At 48.2% G+C, this 22,098-nt stretch overlaps 1 protein-coding gene across 1 annotated transcript in view; it reads right to left on the reverse strand.

Moving 5' to 3' along the window:
• The window catches only part of FRMPD1 (FERM and PDZ domain containing 1), a 40,584-nt gene that overhangs the window by 10,394 nt on the left and 8,092 nt on the right, over positions 1–22,098 (reverse strand). The window contains exons 2-9 of the mRNA XM_075410612.1: positions 14,862–15,023; positions 13,449–13,553; positions 12,535–12,692; positions 10,412–10,514; positions 10,011–10,056; positions 7,585–7,692; positions 3,437–3,532; positions 902–1,027 (exon numbers count right to left, since the gene is read on the reverse strand). Coding sequence (XP_075266727.1) covers positions 902–1,027; positions 3,437–3,532; positions 7,585–7,692; positions 10,011–10,056; positions 10,412–10,514; positions 12,535–12,692; positions 13,449–13,549 — 738 coding nt within the window. The 5' untranslated portion in view covers positions 13,550–13,553; positions 14,862–15,023. The remainder of the gene's footprint in view (positions 1–901; positions 1,028–3,436; positions 3,533–7,584; positions 7,693–10,010; positions 10,057–10,411; positions 10,515–12,534; positions 12,693–13,448; positions 13,554–14,861; positions 15,024–22,098) is intronic.

Consider the following 22,098-nt stretch of genomic DNA (forward strand, 5'->3'; position numbering starts at 1 on the left):
TGATCTCATATACTTGCAGTGTAATCAGAACAGAGGCTTCAAGGCCATATGATAATGACAGAGGAAGGGGCAAGCTTCTCTGATTTTAAGTTCAGTCATAAGATACAAAAGCCCTAAACAGACACTTGGATTATCACCATAATGTCAATACAATGTTAAGACCCCTGGGTTGTGTATTAGCATATTTTATTCTGGGCAAATTCCATACAGGCTCACCAACTGAAACGAAGCAGCACATGTGCTCAGTGGTTGGACAGTGTTAGCTAATGAACCTCTGCATCACAGTTGATCATCAATCAACAAAGTCCACAGCATGGAGATGAGATTCCAAAGCAGGCACATTCTCACAAATTAGATTATCCCAGAATTGCTAACAGAGCAACAGAATTACTAACAGAGCTAACCCCAAGTTTGCAGGACACAAACTTTTGATTTAGAATTTAATCAAAGTGGCACTTGGCTGGGTTAACTCTCTGACTACCAGGGAACTGTAAACAGCTCAGTATGCAGCTATTTTAAGACAGAATCACAGAATCTTAGGCCGTCTCGCATAGCCCTCTGTAGATGGGCCTGTCTGATGGGTGGCACAAAGCATGCTCATCCCTGATTGCTCTACACAGTCCAAGCAATACCAGCCCATAGGCATTGCTCTGTGGGCTCTCTAAACGGAGCAGGACACTTCTGAAAGCGCCACTTCTCCAGGGCCTCAGGTTACTGCAGTGCTAACACGTGCAACAGGCAGAGAGAAAAGCATAGCACCTCTGGAGATTGGGTCAAGCTCATTTTCTGTTGTGACACCTGCAGACCTGAGCCTTCTCTGCACCTTGCTGGCCCCAATTCATTGGTGCTGGTGCCCCCCCTCCCGACACGGCTGAAGGGGCATGCGAGGGGGTCTCCTCACCTGCTCGATGAGCTCCTCCTCATGCAGCAGATGGATCTTTGCCACATTGTACTGCTCCTCCAGAGCGAGGGCAAAGTGCGCGATGCTCCGGATGGAGAGCTTCTCCTTCAGGGTGAGAACAATGTCCTGGGAAGGGAAGGCACATAGAAGGTCAAAGAGAATTTAGATGCAGTTGCTGAGCACTGCTAGCACACTGCGTGAATGTGAATGATTCTAGCCTGCTGTTGGCAGCCGTGTGGGTCGGCACTGATAAGGCAGCAGCCAGACACAAAATTCTCTGCAGCCAAGAATATGCATAGTGCTGCAACACAGAGCAAAAATTTTAGTGCTGTTTCACAGGAAACCAGTGCCTCTTCACTGACAGCTTCTGAACACTCTGACCTTGACAAACCACAGAGGTCTCAAGATTAGAGAAAGCCTGCTAGTTCATCAGAAGTGGAGGTACAGAAGATGGCAACCTCTTTGGGACACCAAGCACAAGCTTGGCAGTTAGCTGCTGTGCTATCCCAGCTGGATGTCTGAGCAACAAAAGAATATGCCAGTGAGGCAGTTGGCAAGATGCTGGTCAGAGCCACCCATGTCCACTGATGCCAGCTAGCTGGTAAGGAAGGGAGTCAAGGGAACTGCAGGGAAAGCAGAAGAAGCACAGATAAAGGGAGGATAACACATTTCAGTAGATCAGGAGGACAAGGTAGCGAAACTGCAGCTTGGTGTGGTAGAAGTGCAGCAAGATGCAAACATCAAGGTGTAACAGGCATCAAATCAATTTCCTAGAGTTGCATGTCCTGGGGTGCTTCCTGCTGAAAGTTTTTGCCTTACAGTTTTTAGTTCGGTGGTGTTGAGCACTTTTTGTCACCCTTGATCCAAATGTTTGCTGTTAACTATTCTAGCCTTCTAAAATTCTACAACACTTTCTGAAGAGACTACAAAGAACTGATGAAAAACACTTCTCCTCACCAATAAACAAGAATTTGAGAGCGTAATTGTAAAAATCTTACCAAATTTGACTGAAACGGATGTTTGAGTTGTATGGAGAATTCTGTTGGAATACTAAGAGTTATGGAAATAACTAGGTTTATTTTTGGCAAACAGAAAACATTACATAAGCCTTGACTGAATACAAATTGAAAGAGAACTCCTTTGACTTACTCAAGCCTCTTGAGGTAAGCATAAATGTATCACTCATCTCAGTTTTAAGCAAGAACCTCTCAAACAGCAGAGGAACTTTTGAAAACACCTAACTTAGGAAGCATCTTACTCATTTCAGTATTTCTGTGAGGATGCTGTTGAAGGCTGCACTCAACTCCAGTAGTGAAAAATTTGTTCCAGGTCAGAGATGAGCAGCTGAAGTCAAACATGAAGAGCTAATCCATCTTTTAGAAATCAATGCCTTGCAGGTAAGCATTCAATTCTCTATTTACAATTCATCTCCCCTTTCCTTACTGCCTCCTTGCTTTATTTCATTGTTTTCTTTTTCTCTGCCCTGCAAGTCACAATACTGGCAGAGACTTACTTGCATGCGAGACCACAACAGTTTTGTGAAGTTTCGATGAACCAGACAACAAACTCCTCCTTTCTGAGGAAAGTTTTCAGTGCATTATAAAATCTTCTTGCTTTTCCCCTTAATATTCTTCCAGAATAACAACTCCAGAACGTCTGTCCATCGTGCATCTTTTTCACCGTAACTGCACTGCTGCAGGACATCATATAGCATTTAAAAAAATTACGGCCTCCAATCATTGTGCACAGCAAATCTTATTAACTCCACTGTAAACACTTTGCAACTGTAAAGATTGGGCTAGGAAAACTTAAAGTTTGCAAGCCTATGTCTAAACACGGTAATTATGGAAAGTGCTAGATTAATGTCTCTGGAGAGCAGCACTTTGTATTTTGAAGAGAATGATGGTAACTTTCCTATAACGCCTCCAAGCACAAGTGATCCTAGGGTGATGGTACTACTTTTCCGTCTCAAGGGGTCAATCAGTTTTCATGTCTCCACAGGGAAATGTTTTCACCAGTGCAGAAATGAGGCTGGAATGTGGACAGGCACTTTAAGTAACAACTGACACAACTGCACTTGCTGAGTTCACATGATATCCAAACGTGGACTTCACTGTCCAGGTCCCATACCAGGAGACTTGTTCCTCTCAGGGATACACATTGTCACTGCTATACTAAACATCCTCCTCTGTATTCTGCCATGTGGTTTCCAAGAAAAGCAATGTTTGTGCAGACAGCTGCTGATTTGCCAGTCTCCCACCAACTCGTTCTCTTGCCCAGTTTCAGCAACACTTCACAAAGCTGTAGTGGTGTCATAGCCAAGTTCCTGCAAGTTCTGTGGAAATTGGTTGCTGAGAAGAAAAGAGGTGAATGAAAGCAACACCTCCTCTGCAGGGAGGGCATGGCAAATCCACTCTGCTCAGCATCAGACAGCAATCCAGTTCCCACTAGCTGGCCAATACAACCAAGAGGTTGCAAGTTACACTGCATGCACCTTTGCTGCTGGGTTGAATTCAAACAACTAAGCATCGTTACCTTCACAGTAGTGCTTGTCTCAAACCTGAAAGCCTTCGTCTGGCCATTTTCCAAGTACACCTTGAGAACATTAGGCATACAAAGAAGAGAATTCCCCTGCAGAACAAAAACAGCAGCACTAATCATCGGACATTAAGCCTCAAAGTACCAGGCTGCTCTGCCTGACATAAGTGAAAATCTTTCTCTGCTTTTGCAGTCTTCCTGTGGCACCAATCTTTATTCCCTGATTATACTTCTGGCACAGAACACGGGAAAGAAAGCACAACAAAAGCCTTTACCATAAAACTCCAGCCAGTAGAATAGCTGCACACGGCCCAGATATACCCACTGTTTCACTCCCCCATGGCACAGGAAGACCTGTGAGATACTGAATGCTGAGAGCCATCCTCCCTTCTCATTACCAGAAAAGCAGTGATGTCTGTCGGAAAGACATGTTCCCATTACCGGGCAACAGGCAGCACTAACCCCCACACTGTCACTTTCCCACTGGTGGCAGCCGTGACACTTAAACTCAAGAGCTACCCAAACCCTCCATGTTACCATGAATAGAACTTGCACACCACAGGAAGGGTGTAGGATTCAGCTAAACACACAGTGTTACTTTTACTGAGCATTTGCCTAAGTTTTGTGACTCTGGGGCTTCCCAAACAGGAGATGATGTCACCAGAGTTTCTTGAGATAGGTCTCAAATGCATTAGACAAGGCAATAACTCCCACAGCAAAAGCACCTCCATTGGGTGCTCTTAGAAGGGTCTGAGGTCTTGGCCTCTGTCCTTCTGGGGCTGTCTAGAGCTGCACCTTTCAGCCTTCCATCTTAGTCCTTTACTAGAGCTCATTTGCACACTACTTCTTGTTTTCAGCCTTATTCTTCTTGTTCAATGGTGAGAAGGTTTAGTCCTCAACTCTTGGACTTCCCATTCAGCACACCTTATGTTCTTGGACCAGCACATTCCTCCAATCTTAAGGAGTTTATCTGTTTGTCATGACAGTCTCGGGGTCAAGAATGGCATTTCTGTGATGATCTCTTCTATGTTTCATTTGCTGCGCAACACCTTATAAATCTCACAACCTTGGCCCCTTTTGATAGAGACCATATACCCTGGAAGTGCTACCAGAACAAACATAAAAACACTTCTGAATATTGTTCCTTCTTCCTCTCCCTTCCCTATTTCGTGGAGTTCAAGTTGCCTACAGTCATCACTGAGAAAAATGAGTGAACATTGCCACCATTCCTGACCCCAAGCTCTAACTCCTTCATGCTAAGTTGCATGAACACATCACATATTTGATAAGCTTTGGGTCCTCCACCAATTTCGGAAAAGTGATGCTGGTTTACACCAACTGCACATTTTCTCTGGTTGCTCCCACAGCTGCAGGTTATCATATGAATGGGGCCTTGTACAGCCAGCACACAGCAGAACTCGAAATCTATATAGAAATTCATAAACAAATGAAGTATCACCACTCTCCTGATCAGATCTAGTTAGCCAGCCACCTGGCCAGAACACCCAGGTGGGATTTCTCTCCTTTTATGCAGGGTGTAATAGACTGCTATGAATTAATCCTGAAAGTTTCTGTTATGGCTTAAGCAGCTTACCCCTCCTATTTTGTCTGCTGCAAGGTTGATTTACTCCATGATACAGCTAGGCCCACAGCTTCTAAATACTCTGACTGTTACTGACCTGAGGATCCTGAGGGACCTGTCTCTTGCATATCATTCAGTTATATGGAACTACATAGGAAGTTCAAACAGAAGACGGAGGATGGATAGCACTGAGGCTTATTAACAATTTATCTTCCTAAATTGGAGTTTCAGGTTTCAGCTGCAGAAGGCAGCTTCTGGGTTCCTTCCAGTTGCCACAAAGATCATTTAGCAATGCTCCATTACCATGACAAGAGCAGTATATTTACTGAAACAGGAGGCTTTGCAGATTTCAGGACAGTAATACCCATTTTGGCTGTCTTAATACATCAGTCCACTGAAAGGAGAGCAGTTCTAAAGCACTCAAGCAGAATAGCTGCTGTCTATGGTGAATAGTGCTTTCCCAGAAAGAAGTCATGAACATGCAACAAATTTATTTACTCTTCCTCTGTGCTAGTATTTTACTGTTCAAAGCAGTGTCCATATCCAACTGGTGAAAAGAGAAGCTAACACCAGTGGGACCCCAACACCTAAATGAATTTCTCTCACCTTTATGTTCTTGTTAAATGAATGGCAAACTATATATTGATTGTGTCCCTCCTCTGCACTTGTAAAGCTATGATTAACTTAGCTCAGCAGAATATTAATATAGGTTTTGTAAGAAGCGCAGAGTAGCGTCCCCTCCGGAGGTGCCTTCTTTGGAACTCTCAAGACCTACCTTGCAATCAGTAAGTGAATGGCACAGATCTGAGACCTCCATGTGCTGCAACACCAGTGCCCAATCTCTGGCTGAAACAGCTCCATGGAAGCTCCCAAGCAGATACTAGTGTGAACCTCCAGCTCTAAGCAAAAGCAGAGACTGCTGGCATTTGCAGGTCTGGCTGTAACCCATGACCAGCCTTGCCCAAGGCCTCTCAGTCATCTCTGCGACTCCCAGAGCACATCCTCTTCTTCTCTGTTCCCTGCCTTGTGAGCTCTGTGGCCTGTGTGTCCTGTCTCCCAACCACATGAGGGGTCTAGTACCTGGTGTCTGTGTCAGGAAGGGTGGCCCAGTTGCTGTAATGCTCGGGCAGGATCCCAGGCAGACCCATCATTACGATGTCAGAGATGTGAACACAGCCCTTGGTAGAGCAGAGATGCCTCACAGCAGCTCCAGCACATCTGGCAACAACTTGGCAGGAAGGAAGGGAACCCAGGGTCTAGAGAGCCTTACTGGCAACTGTGCCAGGAGTCACACCTGACCTTCTCCTGCTCTAGGGAACTGGCCAGAGAAGGAGGAGGAGTCCCAACATGCCTGTGGTGACATCCTTGGCATCTCTGGCTGCACCTCTGCCCTGGTACAAGGGAAGAAGAGGAAACACCTGCCACAGAGCAGGCTCTGCCTGAGCTGGGTCAGGAGAGCTCCCTACCATCAGATATGGGAAACAAGAGACAGCCTAGAAAGGAAGAAGAAAAGGGCCTAGTGGCTGGTTGATCATCACTGCAAAGTGCAAAGAAGGAAGTTTTGGTCAGACCTGAACAGCACTAACCCAGGAGTGGGGAATTTTGACCTCTGAAATTTTCCATTCCAAAGGAAAAAGGAAAACTCAACAGAATTAAAGACTCCCAAATGACCCCAGTCCATCCTAAGCACATTGAGCTTAGTAAGTTACACAGAAAGAATAATGAAATGTTTAAGGGCTGTTCTCACCTCAGGAAAGCTACAAGTGTTCTCACTGCTTGTCCTTTCCTACTACAGACAGACCCGTATCTACCCAGCTCATTTGTTATAAGTGCTAGAAACCTTGTGATAAATTTGCAGCATTCCTCCAGTAAGCTGTAATCTTTTTTCATATAAGAACAGATTGGCTCAGCTTACGGTCTGTTACGGAGGCAGCTGTGAATGCTCTGTGGAAACCCCCTGCCCGGATATGAAACACAACAAGCTGTCACCCTATCAGCCAGAGAACATATGTCAAATTTAACAGCAAAGCAAAGTCACCACTACCATACTCTCTGAATACAGTGCTACCTTAACACTGCTGAAGGCCAGAACGAGATACCCCAGCTACTTTGGCAGCAATTAAACCTGTCACAGACAGTAGGATTCACCTCTCATCTTTAGGGTTAAGGTTTCTCATGCCCAAACATCAGTCTAGGTTTACTACAGAGAGATTAGCACCTCAAGAGATGACTACCACAGCTGTGTAATGCTGGTTTAAAGTTTACCTGATGGTAAAAGGACAAAAGTAGTATACACAGGTATTTTCATTTAGTCTAAGTAAGGAAATAAAAGATAAAATCCTCTGGAGATGCTAGCGCTTTCCCCCGACGACCAGTGACCCTAAGAAACAAGCTGGGACCAGATGCCCGAATACATATCCATGGCAGACTAGCACAGTGATGGTGCAGCCACTGTGTAGGTCCTGGCCACGTTAACTCGGTCTGGCATCTGTCCGCTGGAGTGACCCATTTCTTCCCAGCTCGCAGTGCCCACAGCATGCAGCTGCAGCCATGCCCCACTGACCTGTGTGTGTCCATTCACCAGCACTTCCTCTGCAAACCGTACTTTCACGGGGTTTGTTTTCAGCCTTGCTCTCTTCTCTGCAGTAAGAAACGATGACTTAGGCCCACCCTGAAAAAGTAAGAGCAATTGGTTGGCAGCTCAGTCCGTTGCAGTTACATACGAGAGGCAGAGGCCCACAGTACAGGTAGCGGTGCGACCACAGCCCACGCTGAAGCTGTTCACACCACACTGCACCACACTTACAGGAACAAGTGCTGTTAGGAGTCTCCAGGCTTGCTACAGGCCTTTTGACCTATCTGCACGGTTGCTGCCTTCTGAAGCCAAACCCAGCTGTTAAACAAGTGGGCACATGTGCAACTTATGCTGTACACTCTCCTAATTTCACTGCACATTAACCAGTTACCGTGCTAAGGCATCTCCTCAACTCCTGCAACGAAGCCAGTATCCTGCAGAATGACTGTTAATCAACCAACATCTGGTTTGCAGTGTTACTGCACAGTACCATAAACCAACACATGCAGAGTGCCTTGCAGTGACAGACAAAACTGACAGGGTGTATCACAAGAACACAGCCATGTATGCAGCACTTCCCAGCTCAGCTGCGGTTTCTAGAGCATACTCTCATATTGCAAATGTTTAAGAAAACTCCCCAAGGCGAAGAAGGCAACTTGACTTCATTGCACTATTATCGCATAACCATGCTTTCACCGTGACAGGAACCTACCAAGCTCACAAGACACCATGAGTCTAGGAACCACCGAGTTCTTATGCCCAAATGTCCTGCTCTTGTGAAGCACGATATTTCCTAAGAAGAACAGAGGCAGTATCCTCAGTATCCTCTCAGACAACTTTGAGGTAGAGCAATTCCTACACTCTTGCCAGAAGCGCAGGTGCCTCCCAACCTACTACAGCCCCACCTTGCCCCGAGGCCATTTGGCAAGGACAGAGGAAGGGAGGCAGGCAGGAGCCTCTGTGCCCAGCCAGCAAGCCCTTCCAGAGTCTGCCGGGATGTATGGAGCATCATGCCCCGCAGCTGCCCTGAGCAGGGCCGAGGCCTCCCACATCCCTTCTGGTGTGGCCTGAGCAGCCCTGGAAGAGGGTTTGGTATCCATTGATGGGAGGTGTTACCTCTCAGCTCTAAGCACAGCTGCCTGCAGAGTGGGGCAAGAGCCAACCCCAAACCCAAGATCAGCCTTGGCTGTATTTGGAGGTGTCCTTAAAGTGACCTGCAAAGGAAAAAACAAAAATGGGTTCGTGCCCCATTTGCTTCTCATCAACACATGAAGGCCTGTGAAGGGTGTTCCAAATCCTGTGAAGGGTTTTCCAAATCCTTTTCTCTCTGAAAAACCATTGCATTTCCCCCCTTTTTGCAGGCATTCAGGCCTTGTGTAACTAACTCTCATTTTTACCTTGATCTCCAGAGCCAGATCAAGCACTGGCAAGACTGACAGCCAATGTACTAGACAAGGGAGATCAGATTAACAGAGGAGGGAAACCACTGTTCAGCTTAAAGTTTTTATGGTTACTTTGGCATTGTGCACATATGTTGAATGCCAGCACCTGGGAAACTTCAGGCAGGAAAAACACGTTTAAGAGATTTTCTATTTAATGTACCTTTACTGAGTGGCCAAGAAACCTCACAACCTTAAGACTGAGAGATCGAGTAACTCTTCTGAAGGAATCATAGTTCTTGTTTCAAAGAATAAATCAAAATCAAAAAACCTCCCAACAGATGAATAACACTCCCAAAATGCTTTCCAGGGCAGGGGGGAATCCCCCTCAGGCCACTTTCATATGTCAGAAGAAGCCAAAAAACACACAAACCCAAATTTGTCCTTGCTTTGCAGCTCACCTTTTATACACGTTAAAATCCATGTGGATAAACACATCATGTCAGCAGTGCATGCCTTCTGGGGAATTTCATGCTACAGAAATGGGCAATCAGCACCAAAGTTTCATGCTAAAACTTCACGTCTATTCCCAAAGTACGATCCACACCCAGGTCCCAACCTTAACCAGATGGAGTCTGGAGAAAAAGGGATAAATTTTTCCAACACTCAGAAAGGAAAACCTCAAGAGCTTCCAAGAAGCAGCTAGGTCAGACGCTGTGCCTGCAGCCTTGGCACCTGCCTTTCATTTCCAAGGCGTCCCTATGGCCCAGACAGCCCCAGCACACGGGGACCACTCCAGGCTGAGGAGACCTGCCTGCATCCCGCTGTTGTGGCCGCCTGGCCGCTGCAGAGCCTCCTCAAAGAGTGTGCATGAAAGCAGAGGACCCTCGCAGCTGCCTCACAGCTTCGGTCGGTCCCTTGAATCCTCCATGCCAGCCCCACCACCCCACCTTCCCCGTGGGCCACAGTGCCAACCATGGCCATCCGAAGCAGTGCCACCAGGAGTGCTGAGAATGCTGAGGAAAGGCCATTTACCGATGTGCAGCGCAGGACGGTTAGGAGGAGCTCGTCACCAGCCTCCCTGTAACAGAGACATGCAGTCAGCCAGGGTCAGGAGCTGCCTGCGCCTCCCTCCCCGGTGCCATGGCAGGCAGCACCAGCGAGGCCTTTGGCCCCTCCGCCCCCTGCAAAGGAAGGCTCTCAGCCAGGCAGGGCACAACCCACCAGTACAGGAAAGCGTGGGACCCCTCTCTCCTGCGCTGCTGTGACCTCAGCCGCAGGGTGGGCTCGTCCCTTCGGGGCAGACCCTCACCAAGCGCAGCACCCCGGGAGGTGGCCAGGTCTCCCTCCGTGGGGGGGGCGAGCCCTTGGCGAGACCCAGTCCCTGCACCTCTCCTCTCCATCACCTCATCCCCGCAGGCCACGCGGGACCACACCTGATGATGTCCGCTGCTCGTTCAACAGACAGGTCGTCCACTGCCACGGAGTTTATCAGGAGGAGCTGGTCTCCTGGCTGCAGCTTCCCTTCGGCGGTGCTCCCTGCAGGCAACCAGCACAGCGTTAGTCACGACAGCACCACACTTGGCAGACCTCCTCCCACCTGGGACGCTCGCTGCAAGCTCCTCTTCCCACTCGGCACCCACTCGCCTCACCAACTGGCAAAATAAAATGTGGCCAAAGGATGCTGGGCCCTGATGCCAACCGGTGCACCCCAGCCTGTGCCCACGCTGCCTCGTCTGGGCTGTCCTCTGTCCCCACAAGCTGCCCTAGTACCACAGAAAATCACTCTTGTGCATGTCTTCTCCCTTGTCAGAGCCCATCACAGAGTCCTCAGCACCGCCTGGCTGGGGGGCAGCAGGAGGGCTCACAGGCTCTTGGGAAACTACAGGAAGACTAGGGGGTAGCAACACTGCTTTCTCCTCTGCCTGCCTGCGAGCCCCGAGGCCACAGAGACCTCTGGGGTCCCAGGCGGCTGCTGCAGGACTGCGCTCCTTCTCCACAGGGTCTGCACCCTGGCCTGATCCTGCTGGTTACAACCCAGTGGCTGGCCATGTACGGTGCACAGGCCAGGCTTGGTGTGCCCAGCATGCCGCCATGCAGACCAAGGCGCTGCAGCAGTCCCTGGATATGTGGGCTGGATTCCCAGCTGCAACTCAGGAGAACATGGAGGAGGTCTCCTTAACCACACTGTCTGCTGGGAGGACCCACAATAAGGCAAAAAGATAGTTTCTGAGCTTTGCTTTCCAGAAGAGTAGCAGCTGCAGGATCCAAGAGCCCAAGGAGTAGGTGGACCTCTGGTCTGAGAAGGAGGAGCGTGCATACAGCCTCCAGCTCCACCATGACCAGCCTGCTGGCCGAGGCACACTACTGAATTTCTCTACCAGATAGGTTTGCCCAGGAGCACACCTAGCACCCACCACCTGTCCCTCATGGAGACCCCAACATCAGGTAGGATACATGAAAGGCAGAACACAAAGACAACTGTTTGGAACTAAACACAGGGTTTTCAGGGGTGAGCTCCAACAGCAAAGGACAGGACTTAAAAGGACCGGTTTCTTTGTGTCTCAGTTTTAATAAAATGTTGATTCTTTCTGACTAGGAAAAACCAAAAAGCATAACAGAAAATCTTCTTCCCCACTTCTCAGACCCCAAGATTCTCAGCTAATTTAGCCACACGGAAAGGGGCATAAAGAGAAAATTTCACTAAAAAGCACTGTGAAAGGACAGTGACCATACTGTAGTGTGTCTTCATGTTAAACATCCTGCAAGCACAAACACTTGGACAGGCTGTTCCCCCAGGCAGATGGGGGATGCAACAGCTCACATGGGTGGCCAGAGGCAGAGCCCAGGCCAGCCCTCCAGCCACCCTCCCCACAACACCAACCTGCCCAGCTCAGGCATAACCTTTCCTTGGCTGTCACACTCATACCAGCAGGTAAAAAGCAGGCATTTTTGTGGACCCATTAAAAAAATAAAAGGTAAATAAAAACCAGATTCACAGTTTTTGATTCAAAACCCCCAAGCCATGTTAAAAGTAGAGTTATATCCCTCCCTTTTATAACTCTAATAGTTGATCTGCTTGACTTAAGCAAAATTTCACCTGGGCTACCTGTAACAAGCTGTGATCCTCTCCTCTTTACAGGACTGTAAGCCCAGAGAGCATTTTCAACAACAGATCACCGTGGCCACTGCAGAATAAGAACTCTAAGATTAGACGAAATTCCTGCTTTGCACGACAGATAAAACACCAGAAAGGACTTTTCTTTGAAGCAGCTCTTTGCATCCCGGAAGGTCAGCTGCGTCCGAGTGCAGGCGAAGGACTAGCAGTGAAGCTGCCATTGACTTAGATTTCTTCCACACCATTAGAATCAGGTAGATGTTCAAGCACTCTGCACGCCACAGGCACACAAGCTTTTACCCTCAGTATTCAAGGACCACACGCCAACCAGAGGTACCCCAGAAACTCATAAATACCTGTCAGGAGTTTACCACTAAGGCCATCTCAGACAGTTCAGGCTTCTCACACCTGTGATTGCAGGAAGAAGGAAACAGTGCTTACCTGCAGTGACAGATGCAATCGTAAGAGGAAGGTTTGGACAAATCTCAAAGCCATAGTGATGGAGGACCAAATCTTTGTATACTGTGACAGTAAGTTTGACACGGCTGGCAGGCTGGCCACTGCCATCACTGGTGCTGTCTGTCACAGACACTCTGCCCCTGTGAGACAAGAAGTCAGTTAGTCAGAAGATACTTTATCAAAGGGGCATAGATCCACACACACACACACCCTTCCATTTTCAGTGGGCTGCACCAGTACACAGAGAGGCCAGCAGTTCTCTGGGTACCCATGGGTGGCTCTGTACTTTGCAGGCCAGCAGTGATCCCCCAGGCTCCACAGAAAGCTGAAGACATCAGACCAGTTGCACCAGCTGATTGTAACCACAACTCTTTCAGCCACCCTAGCCCAGCGGTCACACAGAGGAAGAACTTCAGCTCTGCTCCACAGCAAGCCCTGACCTCCACAGATCACAGCAACACCTTCACCCAACAAGAATCCAGTCCAGCTTAATTTTGATTCACAGATCTTAGGGAAGTAAAGCAAGTGTGGGCCAGGATACCTTGTAAATGACCCAGCCTTGCACCAAAACACAAGGGCCCATGGCAAGACACAGAGAGAACTACAACCCCATTTTCAAGAAAATCACATTTTGAATTGAGTGGTATTGTATTTCTGCAGATGTGGCTCACAAAACCAGAATGGGCAAAAGGAGGAACATCTGTCCCTGGAAACCAAAGGGGATGCTTAAAACCACTGTTTTCTCTAGGGACTACTGTATACATGTTTCGCAAGAACAACTGAAACAATGAGTAAGATCTGCAGCCTGTGACTGCCCCTGTCTGTTGGGAACAACCTTGTGCTGTCTCTGATCAAAGGTGATCAACAGATATTCCTTTCACAAAAAACACATTTACCTGGATGAACCATCCCGAGAACGATGAAGCCATTTTGCTACCATTTGCTCTACTCTACATGCTTTGCGTGTCTGGATTAAGTTAGTCTCCAAATCTTCCATTTACCTGTAAGTGACAGAAATCACAGGAAAACAGAATGACAGAATATGAGGAAATCTTCTAGACCCTGTTCAGTGTTACAAACACCAATTCACAACTCTTGTCTAATAAAGAGATCCACTGGCAGCTTAGGAAGACCACATGCTTTAACAGAGGGTGTTAACATCTGTAACACTGTGATTCACCCTGCCCATCCAGTCTCCCCTGCCTGCTGCTTTTGGTTACTTCATGTTGGTGGTCATAGTGCATTAGCTTCTCACGGCAGAGAAAGACCCAGTAACCTCTGTATTCCTTCTTCATGGTTTCTGGATCCAGGGATCTGTTTTCTCAAGAAGAGAAAGTTGCCATACCCAGTCACAGGAAAGGCCTTTTCTATTTTCGTCTGGGATCTCTGAACGATAAGTTTGGTAACATCCCCCTGTACATTGATCCAAACCAGACATGCTTCTTTGACTGTCATTTCAAGGGACAAATACACAGTCTTCAGCCTCAGTGGGCCAAACACTTCAGGGCACAACAGTGAGGTTTACAGCCAAATCCTTGGCTGCCCTGAAGGGGCAGGGAGATGGTGTATTCCCTCCCTGCGACAGACTTCCTCTTGGATTAATACAGCCACAGAAATTCTACAGAGAGCAGTAATGAAGCAAGAAACTGAGTGGCCAGAGCAAGCTACTGCACAGTGCTGTTTGCAGTAGCAGAAGCAGTTTCTCAACCAAGGTCAAAAGCTCAAATTTGTCTCTGATAAAACTGGTCCAGTGTATTGATGTCTACTATTCCTAGAGCTCTGCAGACATATGTGGTTCCAGAAATCAGTAAAGTGAGCTTATCCTGGATCTTCCTTTTAAAAGCTTGAGTTCAACAATCTGAAAATGGTAACCCACCCAACCTGCTCCTTGTGCGTGTACCCTCTGCTGTTGATCAGGTGTTTTTAGTCCTACTGAACTGAAGAACTGCGGCATTAGGAGCGTTGGGCTCAGATCTGGTTAATTCATTGAGACTTTAATTGCACCTAAAAACATCCCTTCTTTTGAAGATGCAAAGGCTAGCTCGGCTTCCAGACCCCAACCTGAACATTCCAGTCCATGATTCCTCTACCAAATCAGATAATTTGACACTCTGACATTGTGCCTTCCAAGACACAGAAAGCCTGTGGCCACATACCATTTTTGTTACTCATTCAAACACTGGAAAGAATGGTGGGCTGCAAGTGAACCAAACACAAAATGAAACAGAAAATAGGTCTGCATCTACAAGAAGTCATGAAGAATATCAAGTCTTTGTATTTCAACAAGGAAACAGAATTATTATAGCCACCTTTCACACTGTGTCTTCTGGTCAGCTTGCAAGATTTCTATGTCCTGAGCTCCTCTCTTGTGTCTTCTACTCAGAAAGTAAGTTCCGCACATCAGGGACATCATCTGTTATGCTGGGACAGTGCACACGACAGCGGGCTGCGGATCCATAGCAGGAGCTCTGCTGTAGCAGAAGTATTAGTAAGTTAACTTCAGAATAACAAGATATAGAAGAGATGTCTGGAAGCTGACAGAAAAGAGGCACAAAACATTTTGTCTCAACACAGATTGGACCTCTTCCCCTCAGCACGCTTCCAACTCACAACACTCCCCCTAACTCATCTTTTCTAACAAGGATGAGAGTACAGGACAAACATCTGTTGATGTCTCTTTCCCTCCCAGGAAGCCATTCTGGCCCATCTCACTACCTGCCTGTGTAGCAATGGACAGAAAAGAGGGCCATAAAGTTCAGCCTTTCAGGAGTTACTTCACTGAGTGTTCTCCCGGTTGCTCTTTCTTATGCAACACAATTCAAAACTGCTCCTTCAGCCACACTGCTTCTGTATCTGCCTCTGAGCAGCATCTCTGAATCAAAAACAAGTACCCTTGCAACCAAGTGGTGTTTTCTGAAGGAAACTATAGCTTGCAGGATGGGAAATCTATTCCCTTTCCAGAGGGTTACTGGGAAGTAACCATAGAACAAGTAGAAGCATAGCAGTTCTGCACCTGAAAGACACACACGTCAAACTAAGGCCTGAGCAGTCATCATCTGTGCTTGGCACGTTCCCTTTTAGACTCAGTATTTCACTGTTTCTGACAGTCAGTTCCATAGACGCCGTAACATTCATGCAACAGTGTGGCTGCAACCATCTTCTGACTTTGACTTGATCTCTCTTCTCAGTAGTATAAAGTGCTTTGGCTTTCCCACATCCCTTCAAATGGTCTAACATTCCCTGCTAGAGCCACAGGGGAAGTCCTGCTTGCAGCTGGTCCTTCCTCCCAAAAGGCTATTTGCATATAAGTCTCTTAACCTGCACAACAAGGAGGAAAAGCTTGAAGAATAAACATCAATGCTTAAAAAACCCAGATGGAATATTGAAAGAGAAAAAACCCCACATTGTACTTTCAGTAAACCAGAATGTTTGAGCCAAACAAGAGGTGTCTTAGAAGAGGAGTCTGGGCAGGATTTCCCTATGATAGTGCACAATGCAAGGTAGCAGCAGCTTTCTTCCTCATGGTGCCCCCAGGGCACACAGGCATCTGCATGTGTGCTGAGTGGGACAGGATTACCCAGCCTTTTGCACAGGCCCATCATGGATACGCAGTTGGCACCTCCTCCTTGCTTCAAACATGCCCTAAGAAAGCTCTGACCTGAGTCCTTCTCCCACCTGGCTCTTGCAACTATTTTTGAGCCAATCCCTTGAGCACACCACTAAGCAGCTTGAGTGGGCTAGGATCCTAATACACAAAGATGCTTAAACTCTGTCAGAGGAAACTAAGACTTGCCAGGTATTTGCACGGCTAACTGACCTATTCAGACAGTCACTGCTTGGTGTCTCAGAGGAAACCTGGATGGGTGATTCTAGCTCTTCAGGAACAACACCGGCTTGAAGACCAGGGCCTTGGCAAACCTCGGAGCATGTAGCCACAGGGCGGTAGAACAGACAGCAGGGTCGGAAGTGCGTTGTCTCCTGCACGGAGCAACAGAGGAGAACTGGCAGCCTTCACTGTCTGTATGTCATGCACCCCTGCCACAGCAGCAAGAACACTGCTTCCCCACTAGCCTCCTTTTCCATAGCCACCCTTTTCACCACTGCAGCGGCACGGCAGGTTCATATATTCTATCGCTTCTACAAACAAGGACAACGTAGACCTGATTTCCTATCACTCAGTTCTTGCCTGCTCCAAGGTGGAGCAGAAAGTTGGTGGCAGCCTGCCGTACGAGGAGAGGAAGCTGTGAAGAAATGTGGGCCAACTGCACAATCAGGCAGAAGGCACCAAACAGCGGAGTATTCAGCCAGCTAGCTCAGATACAACTGGCAGGAAAACAAAACAAACCAAACCAACTTTCAAGGCGAGTACTTCGATTTTTCTCATGTCATTACACAGAAAGTATTAATTCATCAAACTGGAATTTTCATAGAATCATAGGTTGGAAAAGACCTGTAACACCATCAAGGCCAACCGTCAACCCAACACCACCATGCCTACTAAAACATATCCTGAAGTGCCACATCTACATGTTTTTTGAACATCTCCAGGGATGGGGATTCAACCACCTCCCTGGGCAGCCTGCTGCAATGTCTGACCACTCCTTCAGGAAAGAAGTTTTTCAGAATATACAATCTAAACCTCTCCTGATGCAACTTGAGGCCATTTCCTCTCATCCTATCGCTAGTTACTTGGAAGAAGAGTAGGTAGTTGTAGAGAGTGATAAGTTTACCCCTCAGTCTCCTCTTCTCCAGACTGAACAGCCCCAGCTCCCTCAGCCGCTCCCCATCAGACTTGTTCTCCACACCCCTCCCCAGCCTCGCTGCCGTTCTCTGGACACACTCCAGCCCCTCAATGTCCTTCTTGGAGAGAGGGGTCCAAAACTGAACACAGCACTCGAGGTGTGGCCTCACCAGTGCCGAGTAGAGGGGCACGATCCCCTCCCTGCTCCTGCTGGCCACACCATTCCTGATCCAAGCCAGGATGCCGTTGGCCGCCTTGGCCACCTGGGCACTCTGCTGGCTCCTGTTCAGCCGGCTGTCGACCAGCACCCTCAGGTCCTTTTCCGCCGGGCAGCTCTCCAGCCACTCCTCCCCAAGCCTGGTGAGTTGCGTGGGGTTGTTGTGACCCAAGTCCATTTGGCCTTGTTGAGTCTCATACAGTCAGCTTCGGCCCATCAATCCAGTCCGTCCAGATCCCTCTGCAGAGCCCTCCTACCCTACTGGACCCAAAACTGAGCCCTGGGGAAGACCACTCGTGACTGGCCCGCCAACTGGATTTAACCCATTCACCACCAATCTCTGCGCTCGGCCATTCAGCCAGTTTTTTACCCAGTGAAGAGTACACCCATCCAGACCATGGGCAGCTAGTTTCTCCAGAAGGATGCTGTGGGGAACAGTGTCAAAGGCCTTACTAAAGTCCAGGTAGACAACAACCACAGCAAATTTCTGATGGACTAAAGTTTTACTTGTGTTTTTGAAATTACATCTTTGTTTTAAAGTATTCACTACTATCAAAATGTAGCAGCTGGAGCAGTAGTCAGAATCAGCAGGTCTCCTCCATTCACTGATGGCACAGAAACGCATGAACAGAAATAGTTGCAATAAGCTGTCATAAAACAGCTCTGGATGTGGTCCACCCATATATTCACTCATTTGGCTTTTTGGAAGCATCTTTCTAAGTACTTCTTATAATGGGTGCCATTCAGTAGCATGCAACCTCAAGGAAGGCAATAATAAAAACCAAATAGTGTATAATGTTCTCCCCCAGCTGTCAAAGCACAGTACAGTAACAGGTACTGACAAAGAGCTGTGACACTTCAGTGCTCCTCTGCGTGAGGCAGCAAGCCTTCAACATACGGACCACTACGCATGTGGCAAGCAGCACTGCAAGGCTAGGAACAGTGCAACAGTTTGCTGGGACACAGTCCTTGCTACTCTGCTGCAATTTTTTCCCATTGGCACCTTGCAAGACCATAAACTGCTAAGACAGTACCAGGCCAAAATCCAGATTTCCTCAGAGTAACCAGGAGAAACAATAAGGATGAACTAGGTTAAAAGACCCCTGGCTCTCTTCAGGATATTCAGCTTGGGGGTTTTTCTTATACAGCTTTATGATTCTGCCAGAGACATCAGGCAGGCCACCTGAGAGCAACCAGAACAACAGGCAGCATGGGGGGAAGCAGACAGGAGGAGATCATGGGCAGGTCTGATTCCAGCTGTCTGTGTTGAGGTCTGAGAGCTGGGACACGGTGAGAAACATGACCCGTCTGCTACCTTGTCCCACAGACACTGTCAGAGGTAGTCAAGCCAGCTGAGGAAAACTCCTTTATTCTGCTTCTAAGGGCTCCCTTGCACCTGCACCTCCCTGCAAAGCTCCCCAGACCTCCTGGGGACATTAGTGACCCACCGGACTCAGCAGGGCAGGGCAGGACACGCAGCTGCAGGCAACACAGAGAGTGCATGAACCAGATCTTTCTGTAACACTCCATCTTCACATCAGCACTAACAACTCATTACAGCCCAGCCACCCTCATACTGATGTTCCCAGAGGCCCTGCTCTATAGTTATACTGATGGCTGGAAGTTTCAAATTCGGCTTGATTTTTATCATGAGAGTGAAGTATTTGACCAGTGGCAACAACAACACCCTTAATCACCCCTGATACATGATCCCAGGTGCATTCTCACAAGGTAAATGGAGAGGAACTCAAGTTTTTTGTATGTTCCAAATTTCCTGAAGTTTGGGGCCTGATTTGTTCTAAATACTGAGAATCAGCCGCTATGACACCAATACTACTGTGAGAATATGTGTATTTATAGCAGATGCAGAACAACTACATTTTCTTCTTTATAAAATATACTTTTCTACCTGAAAAGCAGATGATCAGCATTTGCCTTATCAGTGTTGCTGCCAGCTCTGCTGATGGTGCCAATGGAAGATAAAGTCAGACTTGGCAGCAGGTACCCAATTACTGTAACTTGCTCTCCGTGGGGTTTAAGGAGCACATATCGGGAGCGTGTGCAGCTACGCAATGATTAATGCAGTACTTCTGCCTTACATGAATTTACTAAGGGACTAAAGGGCCTTTAAGGCTTCTTCCACCTCCAATCTTCAAGTCAGCCCCCCAGCCACTCTGCAGTAATGCTTACAATGGAGATAGTCAGGAGCGCAGCCTTCTGCAGCCTCTAAGCCTCAGGTAAGCCTACGCAGCCCTCACAGGAAGCCTTGCCATCTGCAACAAGATTCTGATCCTGGAAGACACAAACCCTGCCTCTGCGCATCCTGACATGCCAGGGACCCCAGCACCAGCAGCAACCTCTGCTGCAGCTGTGGGGGGGACCATTCCCTTTGCAGATGTGTCTGCAAGTTCGAAACATCTGTTTCTCTTAACAGGAAAAGCCTCAGGGCTCACCGTCAAAATCTGTGGTGTTGAAAATAGAGGCAGTAAGATTCAACAGCAGTGAGCACCATGACCCGAAGTGTAAATACAGCGCTTTGTGCCAGTCCCCTCTGCTTTTCATCGAAACTAAATGTCTCTTTTGATGCACTGTCAAAACCTGTGGCTTGGGTTAGATCTTTAAAAAGTACTCTGCTGTTCCTCAGGAGGGGCTCCCAGCTCCAAAAATGTCCTCGTCCTCTTCCAAATGCTCCTTTATGGGGCTGATGAGTGTCCCGAACGCAGCAAGACCCCTGGTACTAACACCATTCATTGCTGCTAATGCAGCCTCAGCGTCTCATCTTTCCTCTTCTCCTTTGACAGATGGCTAGTTCCAGACCAGAGCTCTGGGGCTTCAAAGTAATCTCAGTAATGTTGAACTTCAGCAGTTCCCCTGGAGAAACAGCAGAGATGCCTGTGCCATGCATGCAGTGCTATAAGGATTCTGTGCACCACAGCTGTAAAAGTCACCCTTCAGACCAAGCTGTGAAAAAAACACGACTGTGTTCATCATGTCATCACGCACAGGCAGTGGAAGCAGGGGCAGGTATCTCAGGAAGAGTATAGGGACACTGCCCTGTTGTGTAGGGATGAGTTCAGGAGGGTCAAGGCGCAGCTGGAGCTAACTCGGCAAGGGATGCTAAGAATAACATGAAGGTCTTCTACAGGTATGTCAGCCAGAAAAAGAAGGTTAAAGAAAGCATAGGCTCCCTGATGAACAAGAATGGCAACCTTGTATCAACAGACCAGGAGAAGGCTGAGGTACTCAACAACTTTTTGCCTAGGTCTTCACTAACAACCTCTCTCCTCGCCCCTCCCCAGCTGATGGACTGCAAGATGGGGACCAGAGCGGCAAAGCCCTTCCCACTGTAAGGTAACACCAGGTTCATGACCACCTGAGGAACCTGAACGTACAGAAGTCTATGGGACCTGATGAGAGGCATCCCAGAGTCCTCAGGGAATTGGCTGATGTCATTGCCAAGCCACTTTCCATAATATTTGAAAGGTCATGGCAGTCAGGTGCAGTCCCTGGTGACTGGAGGAAGGGAAACATTGCGCCCATTTTTAAAAAGTGAAGAAAGGAGCACCCTGGGAACTACTGACCTGTCAGGCTCACCGCTGTGCCTGGGAAGATCATGGAACAGATCCTCCCAGAAGCTCTGCTAAGGCACATGGAGGACAGGGAGGTGATTCGAGACAGCCAGCATGGCTTCACCAAGGGTAAGTCCTGCCTGACCAACCTAGTGGCATTCTATGATGGAGTGACAGCATCAGTGGACAAGGGTAGAGCTATGGATGTCATCTGTCTGGACTTCTGCAAAGCCTTTAACACAGTCCCTCACAACATCCTTCTCTCTAAATTGGAGAGATATGGACTTGACGGGTGGACTGTTCAGCGGATAAGGAATCAGTTGGACGGTCGCACCCAGAAGGTAGTGGTCAACAGCTCGATGTCCAAATGGACAGTGGTGACAAGTTGTGTCCCTCATGAGTCCGTACTGGGACCAGTGCTGTTTAATATTTTCATCAATGACTTAGCGAGATCGAGTGCACCCTCAGTAAGTTTGCAGATGACACCAAGATGAGTGGTGCAGCTGACATGCCAGAAGGACAGGACGTCATCCAGAGGGACCCAGACAAGCTGGAAAGGTGGACCTGGGTGAACCTCAGGACGTTCAACAAGGTCAAGGGCAAGGTCCTGCATCTGGGTTGGGGCAACCCCTGATATCAATACAGGCTGGGGGATGAAGGGGTGGAGAGCAACCCTGACGAGTAGGACTTGGGGGTACTGGTGGATGATAAGCTAGACATGTGCCCACAGTGTGCGCTGGCAGCCCAGAAGCCCAGCCAGAAGCCCAGCCATATCCTGGGCTGCATCAAAAGAAGCGTGGCCAGCAGGGCGAGGGAGAGGATCCTGCCGCTCTACTCTGCTCTGGTGACACCCAGCCTTCAGTCCTCTGCCCAGCTCTGGGGTCCCCGGTACAAGACAGACATGGGAATGCTGAGGCGGGTCCAGAGGAGGGCCACAAAAATTATCAGAGGGATGGAACACCTCTCTGTGAGGAATGGCTGAGAGAGCTGAGGTTGCTCAGCCTGGCAAAGGGAAGGCT

Source organism: Opisthocomus hoazin, chromosome Z, assembly GCF_030867145.1.
Source record: "Opisthocomus hoazin isolate bOpiHoa1 chromosome Z, bOpiHoa1.hap1, whole genome shotgun sequence".
NCBI lineage: Eukaryota > Metazoa > Chordata > Aves > Opisthocomiformes > Opisthocomidae > Opisthocomus > Opisthocomus hoazin.